The 19,671-nt window shown below is 41.8% G+C and overlaps 3 protein-coding genes across 5 annotated transcripts in view; all 3 read right to left on the bottom strand.

Annotated features, from left to right (window-relative positions):
• Positions 1 to 3,578: 3,578 nt before the first annotated feature.
• The window catches only part of LOC119136397 (cysteine-rich and transmembrane domain-containing protein 1-like), a 20,794-nt gene continuing 4,701 nt past the window's right edge, over positions 3,579 to 19,671 (bottom strand). Inside the window, exons 2-4 of the mRNA XM_037274805.1 lie at positions 9,535 to 9,696; positions 8,819 to 9,040; positions 3,579 to 4,524 (exon numbers count right to left, since the gene is read on the bottom strand). Coding sequence (XP_037130700.1) covers positions 4,375 to 4,524; positions 8,819 to 9,040; positions 9,535 to 9,690 — 528 coding nt within the window. The 5' untranslated portion in view covers positions 9,691 to 9,696 and the 3' untranslated portion in view covers positions 3,579 to 4,374. The remainder of the gene's footprint in view (positions 4,525 to 8,818; positions 9,041 to 9,534; positions 9,697 to 19,671) is intronic.
• On the bottom strand, positions 10,098 to 16,405 carry LOC119136399 (FXYD domain-containing ion transport regulator 3-like). Of its 2 annotated transcripts, none has more exons than XM_037274809.1 (9): positions 16,162 to 16,405; positions 12,587 to 12,636; positions 12,088 to 12,120; positions 11,708 to 11,731; positions 11,557 to 11,631; positions 11,409 to 11,445; positions 11,276 to 11,319; positions 10,636 to 10,822; positions 10,098 to 10,581 (listed from the first exon to the last, which is right to left on the bottom strand). In XM_037274809.1, exons 2-8 carry the CDS (start codon positions 12,618 to 12,620, stop codon positions 10,803 to 10,805), a joined length of 267 nt encoding a protein of 88 aa, XP_037130704.1. In that variant the 5' UTR covers positions 12,621 to 12,636; positions 16,162 to 16,405; the 3' UTR covers positions 10,098 to 10,581; positions 10,636 to 10,802. The 2 variants fall into 2 exon arrangements, with proteins under 2 accessions (XP_037130704.1, XP_037130703.1); XM_037274808.1 differs by having other exon boundaries at positions 10,103 to 10,581; positions 10,640 to 10,822.
• On the bottom strand, positions 16,793 to 19,259 carry fxyd11 (FXYD domain containing ion transport regulator 11). 2 transcript variants are annotated; one of them, XM_037274806.1, is made up of 7 exons: positions 18,935 to 19,075; positions 18,071 to 18,112; positions 17,829 to 17,861; positions 17,704 to 17,718; positions 17,396 to 17,470; positions 17,128 to 17,152; positions 16,793 to 16,931 (listed from the first exon to the last, which is right to left on the bottom strand). In XM_037274806.1, the coding sequence occupies exons 1-7, from the start codon at positions 19,047 to 19,049 to the stop codon at positions 16,901 to 16,903; spliced, it is 336 nt and encodes a 111-aa protein (XP_037130701.1). In that variant the 5' UTR covers positions 19,050 to 19,075; the 3' UTR covers positions 16,793 to 16,900. The 2 variants fall into 2 exon arrangements, with proteins under 2 accessions (XP_037130701.1, XP_037130702.1); XM_037274807.1 differs by lacking the exon at positions 16,793 to 16,931 and adding an exon at positions 19,149 to 19,259 and having other exon boundaries at positions 17,122 to 17,152; positions 18,935 to 19,084.

Below are 19,671 nucleotides of genomic sequence, written 5' to 3'. Positions count from 1 at the left end.
GACAGAAGCTCCTGGCTGTGTCTTCCCTTTCCAGTGCTTACCAATGGAGGCAAAAATGCCTTTCCAATGACAACTCTTGGACGGTGTTACAAAGCGGCTTTCAAGTTTCAAGATAGTGAAAGTTGATTTGTGATGGTGTTTTTTTTGTTTTTTTTCTTCTTGTGAACTTCCAAAATATTTCGATGAAATAAATGTAGTTATCCAAAATCAGTTTTGACACAATGGTGACTGTCATGATTTCTGGTCCACATCGGTTCTTTAAACGGTTCTAAGAAGAGATACACATGGAATTATTGTTTGATCCCACGAGGAATTTGTATTCATTTGTATTTGTTTGGAAGCCATATAAATGGAGGGATAATTGTTTGATCCCATGCGGAATTTGTATTTGTTTGGAAGCCATAGAATGGAGGAGGAATAATTGTTTGATCCCATGCGGAATTTGAAAGGTTGCTCACTTCCATAAGAAATGAATAGCCTCAAATAACCATGGTTGTTTGTCATCAATTGAAAAAAAGCATGGGAAAAAAAGCACAAGTCATAAAATGGTGACCAATTGACTGACTTAAAGAAGTATTTGAACCCAAATCAAAACATGTGTTTGTACTTGGTGGAGGAAGACTTATTAGCATGCGCAATGAGAGATTTCTTGTACCAGATTTTTGGCACACTCCTCTTTCCATAAAATCTCTAAAGCTGTCAAGGAACTCGAAGCTTGCCACTCCATGCATGACTTACTATGGTTCATCTTGAGCCACTCTTTCAATGCAACAAATTCAGACAAAATGCAAAACTCCTCCAGAGCTAAATAGTCTTCATCAGCTGTCAATCATCATCTGTCTGAGCTCGCCGGTGTTCCCATTTTTTCTTCTAATTTTTTTTTTACTCTGCAAGCGTTGAAATATTCTCCACAAATGCACACAACGAAGTGGATTTCAATGTCACACTGATCTTGTTTAACTTAAGCCTTAGCCACAACTGCGTAGAGATTCCGAGCACCTCTGCCACACAGGAGAACATCTGGATCATCATATGTTTGTCATAAGGTCAAAGGATTTCCAAGCAGATTCCCACTGCAGTAAAAAAAATCCTCACTAGGAGGCATTGCACAGACGGCTGTTGTTCATGATTGTGTACTCGCTGTACATTTGTGGCTGTTTCCTAAATGGTGCACTTGTTATGAAATTTTGCAAGAATGCACTTATCTGCAATATGGCGGAACATATGCGGCGACATGTTTCTGCTGAGACATTTTTCTATACCACTCATTCTCACTAAGAGATCAGCAGGCAAACAAAGCTGACTTTAGAACATTAAAACAGAAGCAAACTTAATAAAGACTTACTTGGATTTGAAGAGGTTTTGTGTTGTTGTTGTTGTTGTTGTTCTCCTCAACAACAACAAAACTTTATAGAACCTTGAAGAAGAAAAGAACATTATAGTTTGTCATCTTGCTCATCTGCCAATTAAAACACTAAGATCAAATAATTTCAGTATTAACATATTTTGTTTGACTACGTTACATTTAGCCTATCCATTTTAGCATTTGGCAGCAAATGCAATATTCTGATGAAATGATCATTGTCAATGGTAGCACACAAGTAACTTACTGCAACAATGGCACATTGTTCCCCGTGGTAAAACATTCAAATAGGATATTGGATTGTCTTGTCTCATCTTGATAGCGACTCTGCTGTTTAATGTAAGCTAGTCATGTGATGCTAACTGTGATTCTCGGTGGGACTGCGACATACTACCAGCACTGCTTGTCTTGACAGATACAAAACCATTACCTGCACCATCTCTGTCCTTTTCTTCATCCATTGGTTTATACTTATTCTTTTGGTACGCCCTGTTCGATACGTTTGCTTGATTTTGTAGTGCTACAGACGTGTTTCCAACAAGCCTGGTAGAAGGGGACTCTCTGATGGCCAACGTGTCGTTGCAATGTCTTTTTGGACTTGTGTCGTTCATAGAGACCCAACGTCAGCCGTATGTCGGAGATGAGGCCCGCCAAACAGCACCGTTGTCCGGTTTCTGTGGATATTGTGGTATAAGAAACATGAATGGGTTTCTTTTTTATGTTACACAATAATTACCGCTTCGATTATATATTTGCAATAGCTCATCGGCGTTGTGATAAAAGCCAAATAATAACAAATTATTGTATTTCTTCTTTTAAGTTGTTTCCTATTAATCATGAATTAAAAAGTTAGCAAAACTCCGTCGGTGTTTTATGGAACTGAAAAAATATGATTTGTATTTCAAATGAAAATATTTATTATTGACGTTTATTGACAGGTTTGCTCGGGTTGGACGCTGTCTGATTGGCCGTCATCGTCGCTCTCCTATGACGTTCTTCCGGCTACACCCGTTTAGGGCTTGTACCGGAGGACAAGCTTACCGGACACGCCGTCCCAATCGCACCTCCCGGCCTCGCCGTCCGTGACAAAGCCGCAAGTCTTCTCGCCCTTTCCGTGCGTCAAGCTGCCCAAGAAGTCGGTAGTGGGTAACAGCAGATGGGCCATGCGTTTCAGAAGTCGTGGTCAAAAGACAGAGATTAGTGGAGTGGGTGCAGTACAACATGTTTCCCGCAGAGGGCGCCAATGCTCTATAGTTGAACATTCTATGACTGTTTCGGTCCTTTCATAGTTTGTGATATTCGATGTTCAATAAAGTGTTAAAAATAGGAGAGTGTATCATTAAAGCTGCCATTTTCCAGTGTACCTAATTACAGAACACTTCATTAGGGAAAAATCATCGTCAAAACTTACCTGAAAGTGAAAAAGCGACACCCCCACCTCCTGATTGGCTTTTTTGTTTGTGACGTGATTCCTGGACACTTTATTAGCTAGACCACAACTGGCCACACCGAATCACAGGCCATTGTATTTGTAAATGTGGGCAAGATTGTGAAAAACATTCAAGTTTGAAACTCAATATCTACTGCGTCAAAACAAGGAACTTTGCAAGGCAAGAACGCGCGTGCGCGCGTGGTTCTATTTGAATGGAGCTTTCAACGTTTACCGTAGGCACACCAGTTTGCTGTAGTGATGTGCATTCCAGTTCTTTTACGTGAACTGAATCTTTAGAATCTGTTCACTCAAAAGATTCGTTCAAAAGAATCGTTCACCGAATCGTTCGATTCACGACATTGTAGTTGAACAGGATATTTACTCAACTGTATTCTGTCAGGGATCATTTATTCTTGTTTCGTGCCAATGAGAGAAATCGGTCGCTAACTTGACAAATATTGACTCACTTTGTCATAATGTCAAATAAATGCTGCCATTAATCTTTGTATTTTGTTGAAAAATAATAGATCAAATCAAAACTGTCCGGTGGTAAAATGAGTCAAAAGCAAAGTGTGCATTTTTAGTTTCAAATTATTCAGAACTTTATTTATAAAGACGTTTGTTACAAAGTATACATACTATGTTTTTTCAGCTTTGCATGAGAGAAGAACATAAACACTTTGCAAGGACAAATTGCAATTAACAACAACCGCCTCATAACCATCACTATGGATTGGCTATGGCCAACCTTCTGCTGGTTTTGTGACCAGGGATACATTGTACTATTTGGCTTCACCCCCCCCCAAAAAAAAAATCACTTAATTATGGCAGCTCTTGGAGAAGGAGATGATGACATCTCTCCTCCAGCAAATTCTTTGGTTAGTTTTCATGACGTGACGGAAAAGCATACATTTCTGAAGGTTAGTTATCACAGGTAACATTCAAAAGCACAGTAGAAGAAAGCTACAGTAATAATCATGTAAAAGTATATTTTTTGACAATGGCATGTGCGGTGGAACAACAATCAAGTTTTAAGGCATCAAAGGCAAACCACGAAGCCGGAGATAATACAGGTCATAAATCTTTGTAAAGGGCGAGGAAATCATCCTTGACATTCATTTTACAGGGGAAGGAAGACCACTTGCGATCCCTTTTGAATCCAAAACCCCCACCAACATTTATCTGCACCCAAAAATAAATGACCTACATAAGCGATTTCTATGAAACTTGGTGGGGGAGACATTGCAAGACATTGACTTTTTTTTTTTTTTTTAAATCCCCAATTTATCGAAGTGATTAACATCTCTCAGGGAGAAATTCCAATTCTGAAAACAAGATATTTTTAGTGGAGGTAATTATCATGCATGTACTAAACACCAATGAAGCTGGCTTGTAAAGATTTCACAATCCACCTGGCTCAAATATTGGTCGCAATAACTTGAATTTTGTCAAGTTGCAAAAAAAGCAAAACATATCAAATGGCCTAACACGCTTTTCGCACATTTTTCCTTTGTTGACTTCAATTGTCTTATCTGAATTGATTTGAAAACGGGGAATCGGATTATGAGTCGTTTACCATTTACACCAGGCTGAAAACCACCACAGCGTAGATAATCAAGAGGATGAAGCCCCCGATGCCGAGTCCCAGGGACACGTGGTTCAGGGTCCTGGCCGTCCGACTGCACCGCTCAGCCGTTTGCCGATCCCCGCTGTGGTTTGCTTCTCGGGTCTGATGTAAAAAAAAAAAAAAAGTCACAGATAGTAATACATAAATAACAAGCAATATGTTCAAGTATGCGGCACTTGTGAGTGGCTGCTGACGTTAAATACCTCCCTTTGACGTCATTCCAAAACCACTTTTATTGGCTCTTTAATATTTCTAGCACAAGGCTTTATCCAACACAAAGAGTTTCAAGGGAGGCTTCAGCGGGCCACTTCTTCCATAACAAGATGAGAAAAGAAATCAGCTGTCAGTGTCATGGTTGGTGTTTGTGATTGACTTTTGCATTCAAATCTGTCAAGCCGGAGGGACAGTACTGGTACGGGTATACCGTGCAACACCAGCAAGACCCCGACGGCCAGATGAAATCAAATGTTGCCCCCACCAAACAACTTCAAGTATGGGTCTTTCTTTAACTGGACCCGCCCTACCACCGCCCTCCCTCCCGCCCTTGTTGCGGTGGTGGTGGTGGAGGAGGACTAAACGCTTGAAATTCCCTCTCAGCAGGGAATAGAGGGATCACATTACACTTTATGACTGTGAAGAAAAACAAGTCCGGCCAACTGTGTTTGACCCAATAAAGTTAGGAAGGACACTCCTTCTTATACTAATACACTTCTGCTTGTGCAACGGAAATACCAAATAATCCTCAATGATATGAATTTTGAGATGGTCTGAAGCCAAAATGGTGGTTCAAATTCCATGAATGGAGCAGCCCTATCATACACTTTGTTACAAGAGTGTAGGTTTTGCTTTGTGGGACATAAGAAGGGGAAAGTGGAAGTGGCAGGGTATGACAATTGCGGAAATCTGAGAGAGAGCTATGTGAGCATATATAACACATGTGCGTGTGGTTTGCTGGTGCTGTGCATAAGCTTACGATTGCCAGCAGCTGCCTTTCTAACTTTGTCGCCACTGTTCAAAACACAATGGCGCTGCTTTATTTACATAACACTGTCCAAAAGGTTGTCGTGCAGCGATTTTTCCACGCGTTGAACTTTAATCTGAAAAGTGATAAAAGAGTCAGGGCCCTCCCTATTTTGGTTGCGCAAGTCTAGCTAGCGCTTTGTGCGCCATTGTGGGACGGAAACTAGACTTTTTTTCCAGCCAATCCCACATCCTGTTCTACATTTGCATCAAAATCAGAGTTGTCAACATTGCAGAAGCAAAAAAAAATAAATACAAAATCACCCTAGGCAATAACTGCTGAAGTCTAGTCTCGTCAATGGACATTGTATTAAAAGCACATGGACCTTTGTGTTAGTTTGAATGGTCCGTTTAGTGAGGACTAGTACCTTGTGGGCAGCCCAAGGGCACTTGATGACAACAGGAAATAGGAATCATATTTTCAGCCAGAGAGAACAAACAGTGGCTGATATTGTCTGGGCTCCTTACTTGCTAAACTATGAGAGCAGGCTGACCATTTGGGGAACAAAGGAGTGTTTGATGACACAGTCACAGGACCCTTCTTGTATGGATACTGCATTTCAAATTTCCTTCCTACTGAGCGATCGAATCATTAGGATTGACCTGTTTGGAGCCTTGTCATTAGAAGATAACAATACACGCACTTGATTACGCAATGATGAATATGATCACGATTGCCACGTACAAAAAGACAACAGTAAGGCCATTCTTGTCATTGTTGACCTGGTTTTGTGAGCTAGTTAGCAGGTGTAGATCTGGATTCAAAAAGGTCCCATTTAGCTCAAGTTCATATACGTACAATGATTAGTTGAACCAAGTATTCACAAGTATGCATATCTACTCGGCAAACTTGTCTTATTCTGAAGCATAGAAAATGTGAAGAAAAGAACTTTGGCATGGAATATGCTAACATTAGCAAAAACATTAGCCAGGATTAATATTGTATGGAGTTCATCGACGGACGGACGAGCGAGAGAGAGAGAGAGAGAGTTCAACGTGAGCCGTGCAGTGGATGAAGAAATGAGACTGTTTACATAAATTGGCGCCAGCAAAAGTCCGAGCGCTGCCAAAGATTGGTGGAGATGTGGCAGGCCCAGTGAGCTTGAGCGAGGGGGGAATTGGACTTTAAGATACCCAAAATAGGACAAGACAAGTAGTTACGAAAGCAAGACAAGCGTATTTAGAAAAGACAAGCTGCTGAAAGTGCCAGTCGGCCAGCCGGCCAGCCAGCCAGCCGGCCGGCTGCTGAAAGTGCAGCAAGCTGCTCATGGCACAAACACAAATATGGGACTCATTTTTCTGAGCGGTTCAGCGAGGGAGCTGCTTTCTATTTGTCTTATCTTTCCCCACTCTATTAGTCACGTGGTATTGTAGAAAGCAATGATGTCCATTTACTTGACAGTATTTCCCTAATGTGTTCCTGTAAGTGCATTACTTGCGCAACGCGCCCCGCCCCCTCCCTTCCCTTTTCTGATATTGGGAGTAGCTGTTTAGTATTCATCACAAGACCTCTCTGATGGTCCATACATGGAATTAAAAATAGCGTATTCAGGAAAATAAACTCCAGAACAGATTCAATAGTAATTTTAGGCTTGTTTTCTGGTGTGAGATTTTTTTTTTGCACAATCTTTTTTCTTTTAATTAATATCTTAACAAAAAACCCTCAATGTAAAGGAAAAGATCCCATAAATGAAACTAATGTGCTTTCCCTTGTTTTCCCAAAACATTCAAACGCATTCTCGGAACTGCTTATCCGTCCTCCCTCCCCCCCTCGCTCGCTGGCTCGCTGGCCAGGGTCGGTCGGTGGAATGCTGGAGCCCATCCAAGCTTACTTCAGGAGGTAATTATGCTGCATGGCTTTGAAAAGCAAAGTGGAAAGATGATGTAAAACAGGCATGTTCCCGCTTTCTACAGTCTGGAGCTTGTCATGGGCAAAGCTTGTTTGTATGAAGGAAATTGAAGGAGAAGCTGTCGCAATGACACAAAAGCTTGAATAACCAATGAGATGGCACTTCTTTATCTTCTTCGGTGCTTTCCTGACTCGGGGCTCTGGGCCAGCCGCTGCCAAGTAAGGTGGAAGAAGACAAAGTCAGCAGGATGGCCCTGTTGCATGGTGCATTGCATGAGACCTCGAACACGGACCATGGAAAGAAAGAAATTGTGTCCCGGGATAGCAACATTTGTCGCTAGAAGAATGGAAGGTGTGTCCTGGCATGTGAAGAAATTGACAATAAAGCAGACTTTGACTGCAATGAGTGTTCACATTTGCCAATGTGATGAAGGGGCATTTTGTTTTTCAGACGACGTTTCGTGCCGCCTGAGTCCATTTCTCAACGAGGAAATATATCTGCATCATCGACACCCACTCAAGTGTGTTTTTGCTTTCCATAGCTGCTGCAGCAGAAGTGGGAACTGAACTGGCTGAGATTTTCATGTGAAAAGAAAAGCTATTCCTTGACATGGGAAACTTTGAATATGCTGCAGCCGTCGTTTCTTAAAACATGAATTTTTGTGGTAATACAGCCCAAGTTTGACAAGATAACATGACTAACCAAGGCAGGGAACAATACACATGACAATGCTTTCCTGCCTGCCTGCCTCTGCCTTCTGGGCTGTAGACACACTGAGAAACAGGAAGCCAGCTCCGAGCGTGGGTGGACCCGTTTCTCGTAAATCTCATCTTCCAAGAGCCCTTGATGAAATCACTCCAGATTCATTTCCTGTCGTGAATTTTTGTTGTTGTGCAAATGCACGCTTACTGGGGAGAAAAGTGGTGAGGCTGAGGGAATTCTATGGGCACCCTTATTCCTTTTGCAACATCATATCATCTCTGCTGTGGCTGCACTTAGACAAAGAGCAGGTCCAGTGGGTGCTAGCTAAACATTAAACAGGAGCTGGGAGTGGCAGTGTCACGCTTCAAACCTGTGCGCTGCAAAACGGGCTCATTGTAGTCATTAGCTCTGGCTTCCTCATTTGGATGATTAAAAAAAAAAACAGCACAAATTGTTGTTTTGTAGGTTCAAGTGTTAATATGTTATTGTGCTCTTGAATTCATGTTGCTGATCAATTGGAAATGATTGTTGTTATTTACTGATATTTATTTCATTTCATTGTTCATATGCCAAAAATGATTCTAGTTGAAATAAGGATTTCATCTTTTTTCCATTTCAGGCAAATTGATGCACTTCAAATTGTTTCTGTTACAAACGAAAAAGTTGATCAAATTATATTTCTAGATATTTCTTCCTTTAACGTTAACTCTTTGAATGCCAAGCATTCTCAGGAAAAAAACAAGCCCTGGATTTTCCCAGCCCATTTTTGACGACGGACAGACGGACGGCCGGCTGAAAAATTGCTAATGACTTGAATTACTCACATTAATGGAGTAGACGAGGGCTGCAATTCCAAGAGGCAGGCAGCAGCAGATGAGCGTGAAGATGGAGTAGCACAGGTGGTCGTTGACAGGGTTCTCCAGCGGCCCACGCGTCACGAACACCGTGGGCTGAACGGTGACCATGCCTTGCTGGGGCGGGTACCCTTGAGCCGCCACGTACGGCTGCTGTCCGTACGCAGGGCCATATGGCGGATGTCCAGACTCCTGGAAGAGCCATGATTACAAGATTCAATTCTACTTCCAATGGAATTGACTGACTACAGAACGGGTCGTGAATTTCACAATCACAGCCGTCATAAAACGACGTTTCGTACATGTTGTGAATTGGAGGCCGCAATTCTCAACTCGACGCCGAGGTCCAAACTTGACCTTAAAAACCGAAAATGTCAATCAAATAAAGGAAATATGGCAGAATATCACCCATTTTTGGTTTTTTTACAAGGTCAGAAATGGTGTGGGGCGAACCATTTGAGAGCTTCATCAAAATGTTGGATTGTTTTCCAAAAGAAAAACAGGACTTTATTATACTCAAATAAAGTAATATACTGTTCGATTGTTTTTCAAAAGAAAAACAGGACTTTATTATACCTAAATAAAGTAACATACTGTTCGAGTGTTTTTCGAAAGAAAAACAAGACTTTTTATTAGATCTAAATAAATGAACATAACTTCACAAAGGGGGGGGGGGGGAAACTCACCGGAGCCTGTGGATAACCGCCGACTCCAGGCTGGGGGTACCCCGGCCCAGGCTGGTTGTATCCTGGGTACGGATTGTCCTGGTAGGGCGGAGGGGGCGCCTGGCCCATGGACGACTTCTCATTCGGCCATTCCTTCGGAGGTCCGCTGGGGTCCATAATAGTCTGGAAAGGAGAGACGGAAAATAGGACGCCGATAAGATCCAAGGTCAGTATCCTTTTGATAGGGGTGGATACTTTTGGTACGTTTACCAAGTTAACCTCACTTTGACCTAGTGATGTTTGAAGAAACGAAGAGGGAGGGCTCGTCTTTGCAGAGCGGTGTCAGGTTGAGCGAGAAAACGCCACGGCTTCCTCACAACACTTTCAAAATAAAAGCAGTCATTTCATCGGCGCGCTCAGACGTGCGTGACGTGGCAGATATCCGCAGCAACTCTTGGCATTTCAAAAATGTGCTCTATAAACGCAAATCATTTTTATTAGATTTATCCTTAGTTCACAAAAATGCCCCCCTACTTTTAACGCTTCGGTCGGTCACGCACGCACGCACACTCGAAATACACGAATGAAAGTGCTTTTCGTATTTATTTGAACAATTCTTTAATTGGGACATGGCAGAAACGGTTTCTGAATGGTGATGGTGACATCAACTGCATTGCTCAAAGAAGCTAAATTGGAAGGTTAAAAGATGATCAGCAATTAGCAATACCACTCGAAATGGAACGTAGCTCATGGATAATTATTACTCGGTGCATTTGATGGATTTGGCATGGATACATGAAACACGCGTTAGGCTGCTTATAGCATAGCTAATGTTTAGCTCTACAATTTTTCTTGAACACGCAATACAGAGTAGTGAGATACATTGACACAACTTCTGTATATAAGAAAACGTTTTGGTAATTGGTTTGTGTAACAGGTCACATCAACTTTAATGAATTCAAGCTTTTAACCCAAAGTGATGAATAATTATGACAAAGTAAAAAAAAAAAAAAAAATGGAATTCAATAACAGTGTGTGTTTTCAAATGCAAGTGTGTGTGTGTGTGTGCGTGTGTGTGTGTGTGTGTGTGTGTGTGTGTGTGTGTGTGTGTGTGTGTGTGTGTGAGTGCCGGGAAGAGCTGGCTACAGAGCAACTGTTATCACAACAAGCCAACATCAGACAACTTCCTGTTGGTTTCCCTAACGTTGAAAATCCCCGCCTCAAATAGGCTGCTGCTGCTGCTGCTGCTGCTGCTGCTTTTTTCGGGGAAGTCGTGTTCTTGTGAACTTCTAGCAATCACAAGCATGACCTGCAGACAAATGGGATGAAAGGGGCGATACAAATGATTTGAATGTTATTATGGATTATTTACGTTTCCCTTCCTGCAGATGCAATTTCTTTGTTCTGCTGCTCTCAAAAGCAAGATAAAACAGCAGCAGCAAAACCAAACAGGCCGTTACCAGCTAGCACGGCTTATCACGGTTTCGGCTGTTTGAATTTCAGCTATTTTGTTTTTGTCTTGCTGGTACCCGATGACTCCAAGAGTACCAGCACAAAACCACAGTAAAACTAAGGGCTAGTTTAATTTGATTTTTGGAGTCCATTCATAGTCGACAAATGAATGGAGTCAATAAAAGTTTAGACTTTGGCAGGATGGTGATCAAATTGTCAATATTTTAACAGCAAAGATTGCACTGTTTCCAGTTGTTGATGTTTTTTTTTGGAGCCACTATGTGAATGTGACTTGGCCAGTTGACATTACCTTGGTCATTTAGCATTGCCTGAACGTTGCTTCCTGTCCTCCTCCTGTCGAAAGATGAGCGCCGTAAGTGAGACAAGACCAATCCCTTTTTCCACACTTTTAACTGTAATCTTATAAGCATGCTTTAGTGCACCTTTTGTCTTGCTTGAACTTGCACCTGCAGTGGCCACCTGTGCCAAGAGAAAAGTGGAGCTTTAATGTGATACGGGAGATGATTATTTTTGGACGGTCCTTATCTCTACATGTCTGTAAAAGGAACTGTGTGTGTGTTTGCATCTTACTGAACAGGATGGTAATGCCAATAAGACAAAGGACCGCTGCAAGGATCAGACCCCCAACACGCAGTCTGTAGTAGTCTGTGGAGAGCGGGATTTCCACAAGATGATACAAAAGCAGGTCATCTCATCAAACAGGTCAAATAAGAGTATTTACCAAAGGTAAATGGGTCATCGTCAGCTGTAAGACACAAAACAAAGTTGGTTTGAGGATCAGGTCAAGGAAATCATGTCAGAAAAGGTCCAGGACTGTTAGGACAAGAGATTTGAACAAATGTTCCCGTTCATTGAAGGCCAGAGGATCCAACCAGCACGTCTACAAAGAGATCCTGTGAACTTTGATTCATTCCGTGAGCAAGAAGAGGCGACAATTGATTTTGTGACAGTCCTAGAACTTTCAGCAGGAACATAAAAGTCAACACAATGTGAAATGAGTGGACACTATGACCTAGTTTTAGGTCCTAACTAATGATTGACCGCCAGTGTCAAGATGGGTTTTTTTTGGGCAAAAATATACACCCAGTCAGGCATTCTTACGTTTCTGTTCTTCAGCAATCACCAGCGAGATGGCTGGAAAAGATGAGAGAAGCACATCATAGGGTGAGGAGACATAATGATTATTTTTCAAATAGCAGCAAAAACACAAGAGTCATTAAAGTATAGATAGTCATGATCATTGTGTTTTTTCTTTTCTTTGAACAAAATAAACATTTGGTTGTGCTTTTATATTAGTCAAGAATTTGATGATTACTTTATTGGAGCCTAAAATGGAACATAATGTCCATCCGTGCAAGCATTTTCTTCACCGCTTAGCCTCACAATGGTCGCGGGTGCGCTGGAGCTTGAAAATAATTCAACATGTTTTTTTTTTCTTTAACATTCACATGCAGGAAATGGCCAGCAGGGGGCGGCAGTGCTTCACTTGCCAACCCGGATTGCATGTTCTTTCGTTCGACTACTTCCAGAGTTCTAATTATTCAGACTTAATTGTTGTGGATAATCTTGGATGACATCGAATGTAATTAATTTGACTCACTTGTCATTAACACCAAAGCACAGATCTTTGACATCTTCTCGCTTGCTCACCTGTACGATAGAAATGGAGATCAACAAGGATGCAAAACACAACTAATGGTGATTATTACAAGCATGAAGTACTTCAAAATGTATCCGGGGTCAGACGGTTTTATTTCTTGCAACCACTTGATGAAATGAAATTGAGTAAATTCAACAACAACAACATTTTGGCCTAGTCCCTTGTTCTCATGTGAAAATATGAAATGACCTTTCACCTGTTTGCCAATGAAAAGATTATTTGGAGGTGCTGCACTCCTGCTACTCCAATGACCAAATGCTCACTTGTGAATATATTAGCTCCAGTAACAATGGTGCCACTAAGCACAATGTCTTCCAATTTGACTGCCAAAGCTGATTTCAGCCAAGACTTTTGTGCAATGGAATCGCTCATAGCCTTCTATGTTTTCAAATTTTATGACATTAAATATGAATCATGTATGTCCCCTAAGAGATGCTGTTTTTACAAATTGGCTTTCTCGGCTGACAGAAAAATCCATGACAACATTGTTAGCGTGCACTAAGCCTTCAAAGCTCCTTCGTGTCCGAATGTTAATCCTATTTTCTAACGTCCTCATATAAAATATGTATTTATGTATGTATGTATGTATGGAATTTCTTTTACGAGCGGTGTATAATTAGATCCCAAAGCATTTCGGGGCGTCTACGTAACGATGACGACACAGCAAAGGGTAAGAAAAACACCTTCTGCATCACTGCAGTGATTTTCCACGAGTGCACTTTTCCGCTGAGAGCGCAAGAGCAAACACACCTGGCCCTGTTTTCTTGCACCCATGACATACGTACATTCACTTCTATCATAACATCTGTAAATGTGCTGCTGCCTGTCGATCTACGGGAACAGTTCATTGATGGTGTCGCTTACTGGTGAGCAAATCACGTTGTTAGTGCACGAACAAACGGAGCGCAGAGTGGAAACTAAGATCTGGAAAACAAAAAGGCTGTGCTGATGGTAGGCTGGCAGGAAAGAGGAAGAGCAGGGCAAAGTGCTTCTTCACTCTTGGTGCTTCTCCACAGCAACCCAGGATGAGGCAGTGAGAATGTGCCGCATGGGAAACAAGCCAACAACCACAAGAGGACGCTTAACCTCAGGAGACAGACAGACAGACAGACAGAGAGAGACAGAGTGCACACATGGAGGGAGGATCATGGTGAGAAGACTGAAAGAGGAGAGAGAAGGGCAAAGAGCAAGAAGAAGAGAAGCCCCAGGGGGGGGCAAACTGAAGGTGAGAAAACTAAAAGGCTAAGTTGGGTGTGTGATTCCAGATACAAGGACAAACAAAGTGCATAGGGTGGGCGGAGACGAATTGACGCCACCGCCGCCGCTCCTCTTGTGGAGTTGAAATGTTAGTTCAAGGTGGAGACAGCGGGAAGCCAGAGCTCATGTACACAGTCAAACCTTAGCGCTTCGGCACGAGAATTTTGCTAAAAATGTATATATATATATACGTATATATGGTCATTGTCGTCGTCATTGTTCCTGTGTGTGTGGGTTCCTGTAGAACACTGCAAAGACAGCTGTTGTTGTGTGGCATTTTTTGTTCCTACATTGGCAGCACTGGATTCCAAATTTTGACACAAGCCTGAGAAACAGACGCTAGTATAGTTGAACTACTTTCATGACAAAGTGAAAAGTTTCATCCTGAAGGAATTAGTGAGTGAGGAAAAGAGAGGGAGCGCTTGTGAAAGGAAGGAGTGACACTGTCAAGAAAGGAAAGGCAAGGAAAGGGGGGAAAAGGGAGTGATACATACTGAGGCAGTGAGTCACATTCTCTTGTCATTGAGGGCCATCAGGAAGGACTTCCCTCCAGAAAACATTTTCCAAAGGTTGTATCAGGTATTGAGAAGGCATTTTTGGATAAGAACATCAGGAGGAAAAAGGTGCAATTATTTCCAAAAATGATGTTAAGAGCAAGAGCAGCTCCCCATGGAGATGCCCTTTCTTGGCCGTTCTTTCCGAGTCCCTTTGTTTCTTTCTGTCTCCAGTCATACAAGGACAGAAGAAAGGAGAGTCTGTCTCATCTCGTCTCGTCTCGTCTGGGAAAGGAAAGATAGATCAAGCTGTCTCTGTCTGGCCGACGTTTGCGAGGCTCGTGCATATTGATTTTGTGTTCAGGGTCGCAAAGACCTTTTGTCGACAGCTGTAATTGTCGCCGGCAGTTTTTCTGGTGACAAGAAAACACATTCAAACTAGTGGCAAATGTTTGTCACTTTGAACCAACCCGAATGAAGATTAGGAGCCGGTTCATGCTGAAGCCAGACACGGAAGCCGGAACGTGGACGCTAAAATAAACTAGGCCAAGCGACGGGAATCACGGTGAAAATGGCCAGGAATTTCTCTCTCTGGCGATTGAGCGCAAAACAACGCTAGCGCTGCCTAAAGTTTAATACTAGATTGAACCTATCTCACCAGATTCAACCAACGATATTCCAAAAAGTGGTCAATCAAACGTCTCATCAGAAGTCAAGCCTGTGATGCTCACACTCGCTAGCTAGCATCGTATTGTGCAATTGCCTTCATATCGAAATTTTGCATTTTGTTTCTGGCACGGCATTTCACACCATCCTTTGGTCATACAACTTTTTTGAAACGAACTTTTATAAAGAGCAAATGTATCTAATCTACGATGAGTTTTTTTCTGCTTTATTTGCAACACACATTTCCAGCCATCCATTTTGTGAAGCTGACTTCAGGCAGTAGGCAGGCGGGGGACACCCTGAACTGGTTACCAGAAGCAAGCACACATTTCATTTACGTTATTGGTTTATAAAACAAAACAAAAATCCTCCAACATCTGAACTGTTCAATTACGAGTAGGTCAAGTCATTCATGAAAACACTAGCACGATCTTGAGGAAATTACATTTCCAAATGATCATGGAGAGAATATGAATCAATACTAAATGAACATTTGAAACCACGACTTGGGGTTGGGAGGTAAAGCACCCGCTATAAACTATACGTCACTAAACTCAATTTCCATTCAAATAGCAACAGTTGATACTTTCATATATTTGATGACATGACCATTATGATATGACTTCTCCAGAATGCGCATTCATTTGAAGGGCACATCTATTTACATCTATTTGTCTAAGTCCACAGAAGTCAAAGTTATCAGCAGTGCGTTTATCAGCTGGCCTTTTTCACACACGCGCGCGCACGCACGCACGCACGCGCACAGAATAGAAAGGCGCAGTAATGCCTGTTAAATGAAATAATCATGTGCATACATTTCGATGGAATGACTGTCACTCATTTCTTTTTGAAAGCTATTGTCCCTCCCTCCCTCCACGGTTGTTGAGTAAGTATTGTGCGAGGTGATTGAAAAATATCAAAAGTCTTAAGCGGTTTTTAGTAAGCACGACACAGAGCGTGTTGTTCTGCTGCGTATTGCTTTGCGAGAGGAAAGGAGTTTAAAGATGCTCCCAAAATGGAGCTCGATTAGCACATATCCTGAAGGAGGAGGAGGAGGAGGAGATGAAAAAAGACTTCTAAACGCTTCGTTTGACTTACCCTCGACAGCCGGGAATCCCCAAAAAGTTTGTGTCACGAAGACGATGGAAGATCACGCGACACAATCGGCGCCGTGGATTCTTGTGGGTCAGCGTCCGTCACCACCCAAACGCCTCCACAGGTTGGCAGGAGTTTGCAAATGGGAAGTTCAAAAGAGCGTGGACTCGTGTTCCGATCCCAAATCGGTTTCTTATGTCGCAACAAGCAGCTGAGGGGGGATGTTCTGACGAACCGGGCTGATTCTGGGTCAGGTCTAGCAATCTGGAGGGAGGGGGAGTGTCGCTCTCTCGCTCGCTCTCTCGCTCTCTCCAGTGTTTACTCAACGAGAGAGAACATGTCGAGTTCGTTCGCTCGCTCCCTTCATTGATTCACCCATCAACCTTTCCGCATTGACATTAGTTAGAAGGCTTTCATGTTGTATTGTCTACAATAATCTATCTTTTTATTTCATTTCTCTTATTGAAATCTTTGACCAAGGGAACGAGCTCCTAAAACATGTCATTCATGCAATAATGCTTGAGCAAGTGTTATTACATAACATTTTGCATTTGCAATAGATTTGCGCTTACTCAGATCTTATGAAAGCACTTGAGACAAACAAGTCTTGAGAAGTCTTGTCTACCTTTTTTTTTTTTCCCCCACCCTGAAATTTGCGGATCAACCTGAGGTGGCGCGTTTCCTCCAATCCCTCTTCTGTCGGTTCTTGTCCCACAAGAAAACCAGTTTGGCAGGTTCCATATCAGATTTCACTGCTGTCATCTTTGTCTTTCCTGCAATGGGAGGGAGGTCAGAGGGGAGGGAGGGAAGGCAGCAGTTAGCTATTTAGCATGGTGGAAAACAACAAACAAAAACCAGACAAACGGATTAGGGGAGGCTGTTTGCGAATTCACTCAATAGTGTGTGTGTGTGTGTGGGGGGGGGGGGGGGGGGGGGGGGGGTGTTAAAAAAACAGATAAATAATCTTACTTGGAGCCTCTGGAGCACTTGTTGTCTGTGAAAGAAAGCCAAGGTCATTTGGTTAAAGGAGGTCACAGATTATTGTGTGATCATCATCTGTGGAGTGACAAGCTTTCATGCAAGTGCAATTATGTCTGAAAGCTCATCACTCATTACAAAAAAAAGAAGAAATTATTATACGACAGAATATTGACTCGTTCCTAAAGAGTGACCCAAGGCAATGTGAAATAATGTCAATCATGCAACTTGAATTTCCGTTTGAGTGTGCGGCACTTACACAGTATAACCGCAAGTCCTCCGAAGAATAAAAAGCCTGAACAGATCAGACCCGCAATTCGAAGCCTTTCATAGTCTGTCAAAAAAAAAAAAAACACCCATTTGACATGTTTAGGGGATTCCCTTCTCTTCCATGTTGATCTAGTTTATAAAAATAAATCTTATCAACTTCATCAAATATGAAATCGATTTTGCATTCAAGCACGTTATATAAGAGCAGACATTTATTTTGGCCAGAATAAATCTGTTCATTTTAGAAATACACAATGAGCCCTTTCAATAGATGAAATTGAAGATGCGTGTACTTACTATAAACAAATGAACCTACACAGCAAACAGGAGAGACAGAAAACAGCAAGGTTACGTTTCTCCACCCACCCACCAACCAGTTGACAAGCCAAGGCAGATGAGGGGGGCCAAAGTTTTCACCTTACCTGCTTCAGTTTCAGCGAAGAGACTGAAGAGTACTACAAGAAGAGAAAAACAGACAATATCTTACTTGTGGAATTGCTTGTTAGCCTGAAGCTAATGGGGCACTCTTACTTTCTTGATTATTTATTGTATTTCTTATTATATTTATTATTATTTATTAATTATTACTATGGAAGGAAAATGTGTCATGACAAGAAATAAATGCTGTACTTGAAGCATACTGTGGATTTATTTTGCATGCTACCTGCTATCACTGCTAGCAGTGTGAAATGTCCCATCTTCAACTCTGTTTGGACAGAAAGGAGAGAGGTCAAAGAAAACATCAGAGTGAAATTGAATAGGACATGCGATTTGGTTCTCATGACTTTGCCCTTGCTTTGGACATGCGCATGCACCAACACTAACACTCGCACATGCACACACGCACACACACTCTTTAGAAGGCACGTCCTTGGGGTGTGAAAGGGCACAATCCCGTCAGCAGGGATGCACTTTGCATGTTTGGAGAATAAACAGCAAAGTTTCCAATCAACTTTCATAAAACCCTTCTTCAATACACACAGAGACAAAAGCAAAGGTCTTACGTAATCAAACCTTATTAAACAAAATCTTGGAAAATAAAAAGTCCATCTAATGTTGTGTCATTTTCCATTTCTATCAACGAGTAGACATTTCGAAACTTTTTGTAGTGTGACAGAAATGTTCTATTCCGAAACTCACCTTTGACCTTGCAAAGTAATGAAGCAGAAGCAAGGTGAACTTCCAAAAGTCAATTTGAAAATGAGCCAAAGCATTTGTTTTTTTCTGTTCTGATCTGCAACGTGCATCTCTTGGAGTTAGCCCACCCCAAATGGAAGCAATGAAAATATAGTAGAAAGAATATTTTGCATCATGACCTCTGGGTCACAGTGACTATCAGCTAGCATGACATTGGTGAAGGCCACGCAGATGTTTGACTTTCAAATCTCAACGATTGCAACAACACCAACACTTACTCTTCATTTCAAACATTTGTTCTTCTTGATATCATTTTGATATTCATTAACTTGCAACAAAACTCGAAACAACCTATTTAAAGAAAGCTGATCACCCCCCCCTTAATGCTTACCTGAGCAAATGGTGCAAATGGTGTGCGAATGTTGCTCAGCGGCAGAAGTCTTTATTTTCAGTACCACCTGTTTTTGTTTCACCTGCTCCTCCTCTTTGTTTGGAGTATAAACCATAGTGTATGTGCATGTGAAAGCATGCGCGTATGAGTGTGTGTGTGTGTGTGTGTGTGTGTGTGTGTGTGTGTGTGTGTGTGCGTGCGTGCGTGCGTGCATGTGTGACATGCAGGGGTGACTTGGTAGCACCTAGCTTGGAGGCAGGCCAATGAAATGTTTTCCCATAAACATCAGTGCATCACATTGTCAAATTGCTACTGAAAGCATGTGATGTTGAATTCTCAACAAAAATACAAATAAATGAATACACAAATAAATAAATACACAAATAAATAAATACATATCCCCATTTCAATGAGCATTTTCAGAACGGCTCTCAATACAGCTATATTGTATCGTGATATTATCATTAATGATGTCTCGGGTGTGAAGGGTGCCCTCTCCTGACTGCATGAAATTATTTTCATCCACCTTGAGGCTGAAATTGAGTCCCGTTGACCAATTGATTGATGGAATAATGGACAGAATCGTCCATTGGATTACAACACTGTTTGATAGTGACAGCCATGAATGAATCTTATTTCATGTGAATATTATTTCATAATGTTCAAAGTATGCATCATCCAACAGTGGCTTTCGACGATAAACTACATTTCGAATGAACACCATGACTGTATTTTAA

This window comes from Syngnathus acus, chromosome 16, assembly GCF_901709675.1.
Source record: "Syngnathus acus chromosome 16, fSynAcu1.2, whole genome shotgun sequence".
NCBI classification, from domain to species: domain Eukaryota; kingdom Metazoa; phylum Chordata; class Actinopteri; order Syngnathiformes; family Syngnathidae; genus Syngnathus; species Syngnathus acus.
This window is presented reverse-complemented; position numbering and strand designations above follow the sequence as displayed.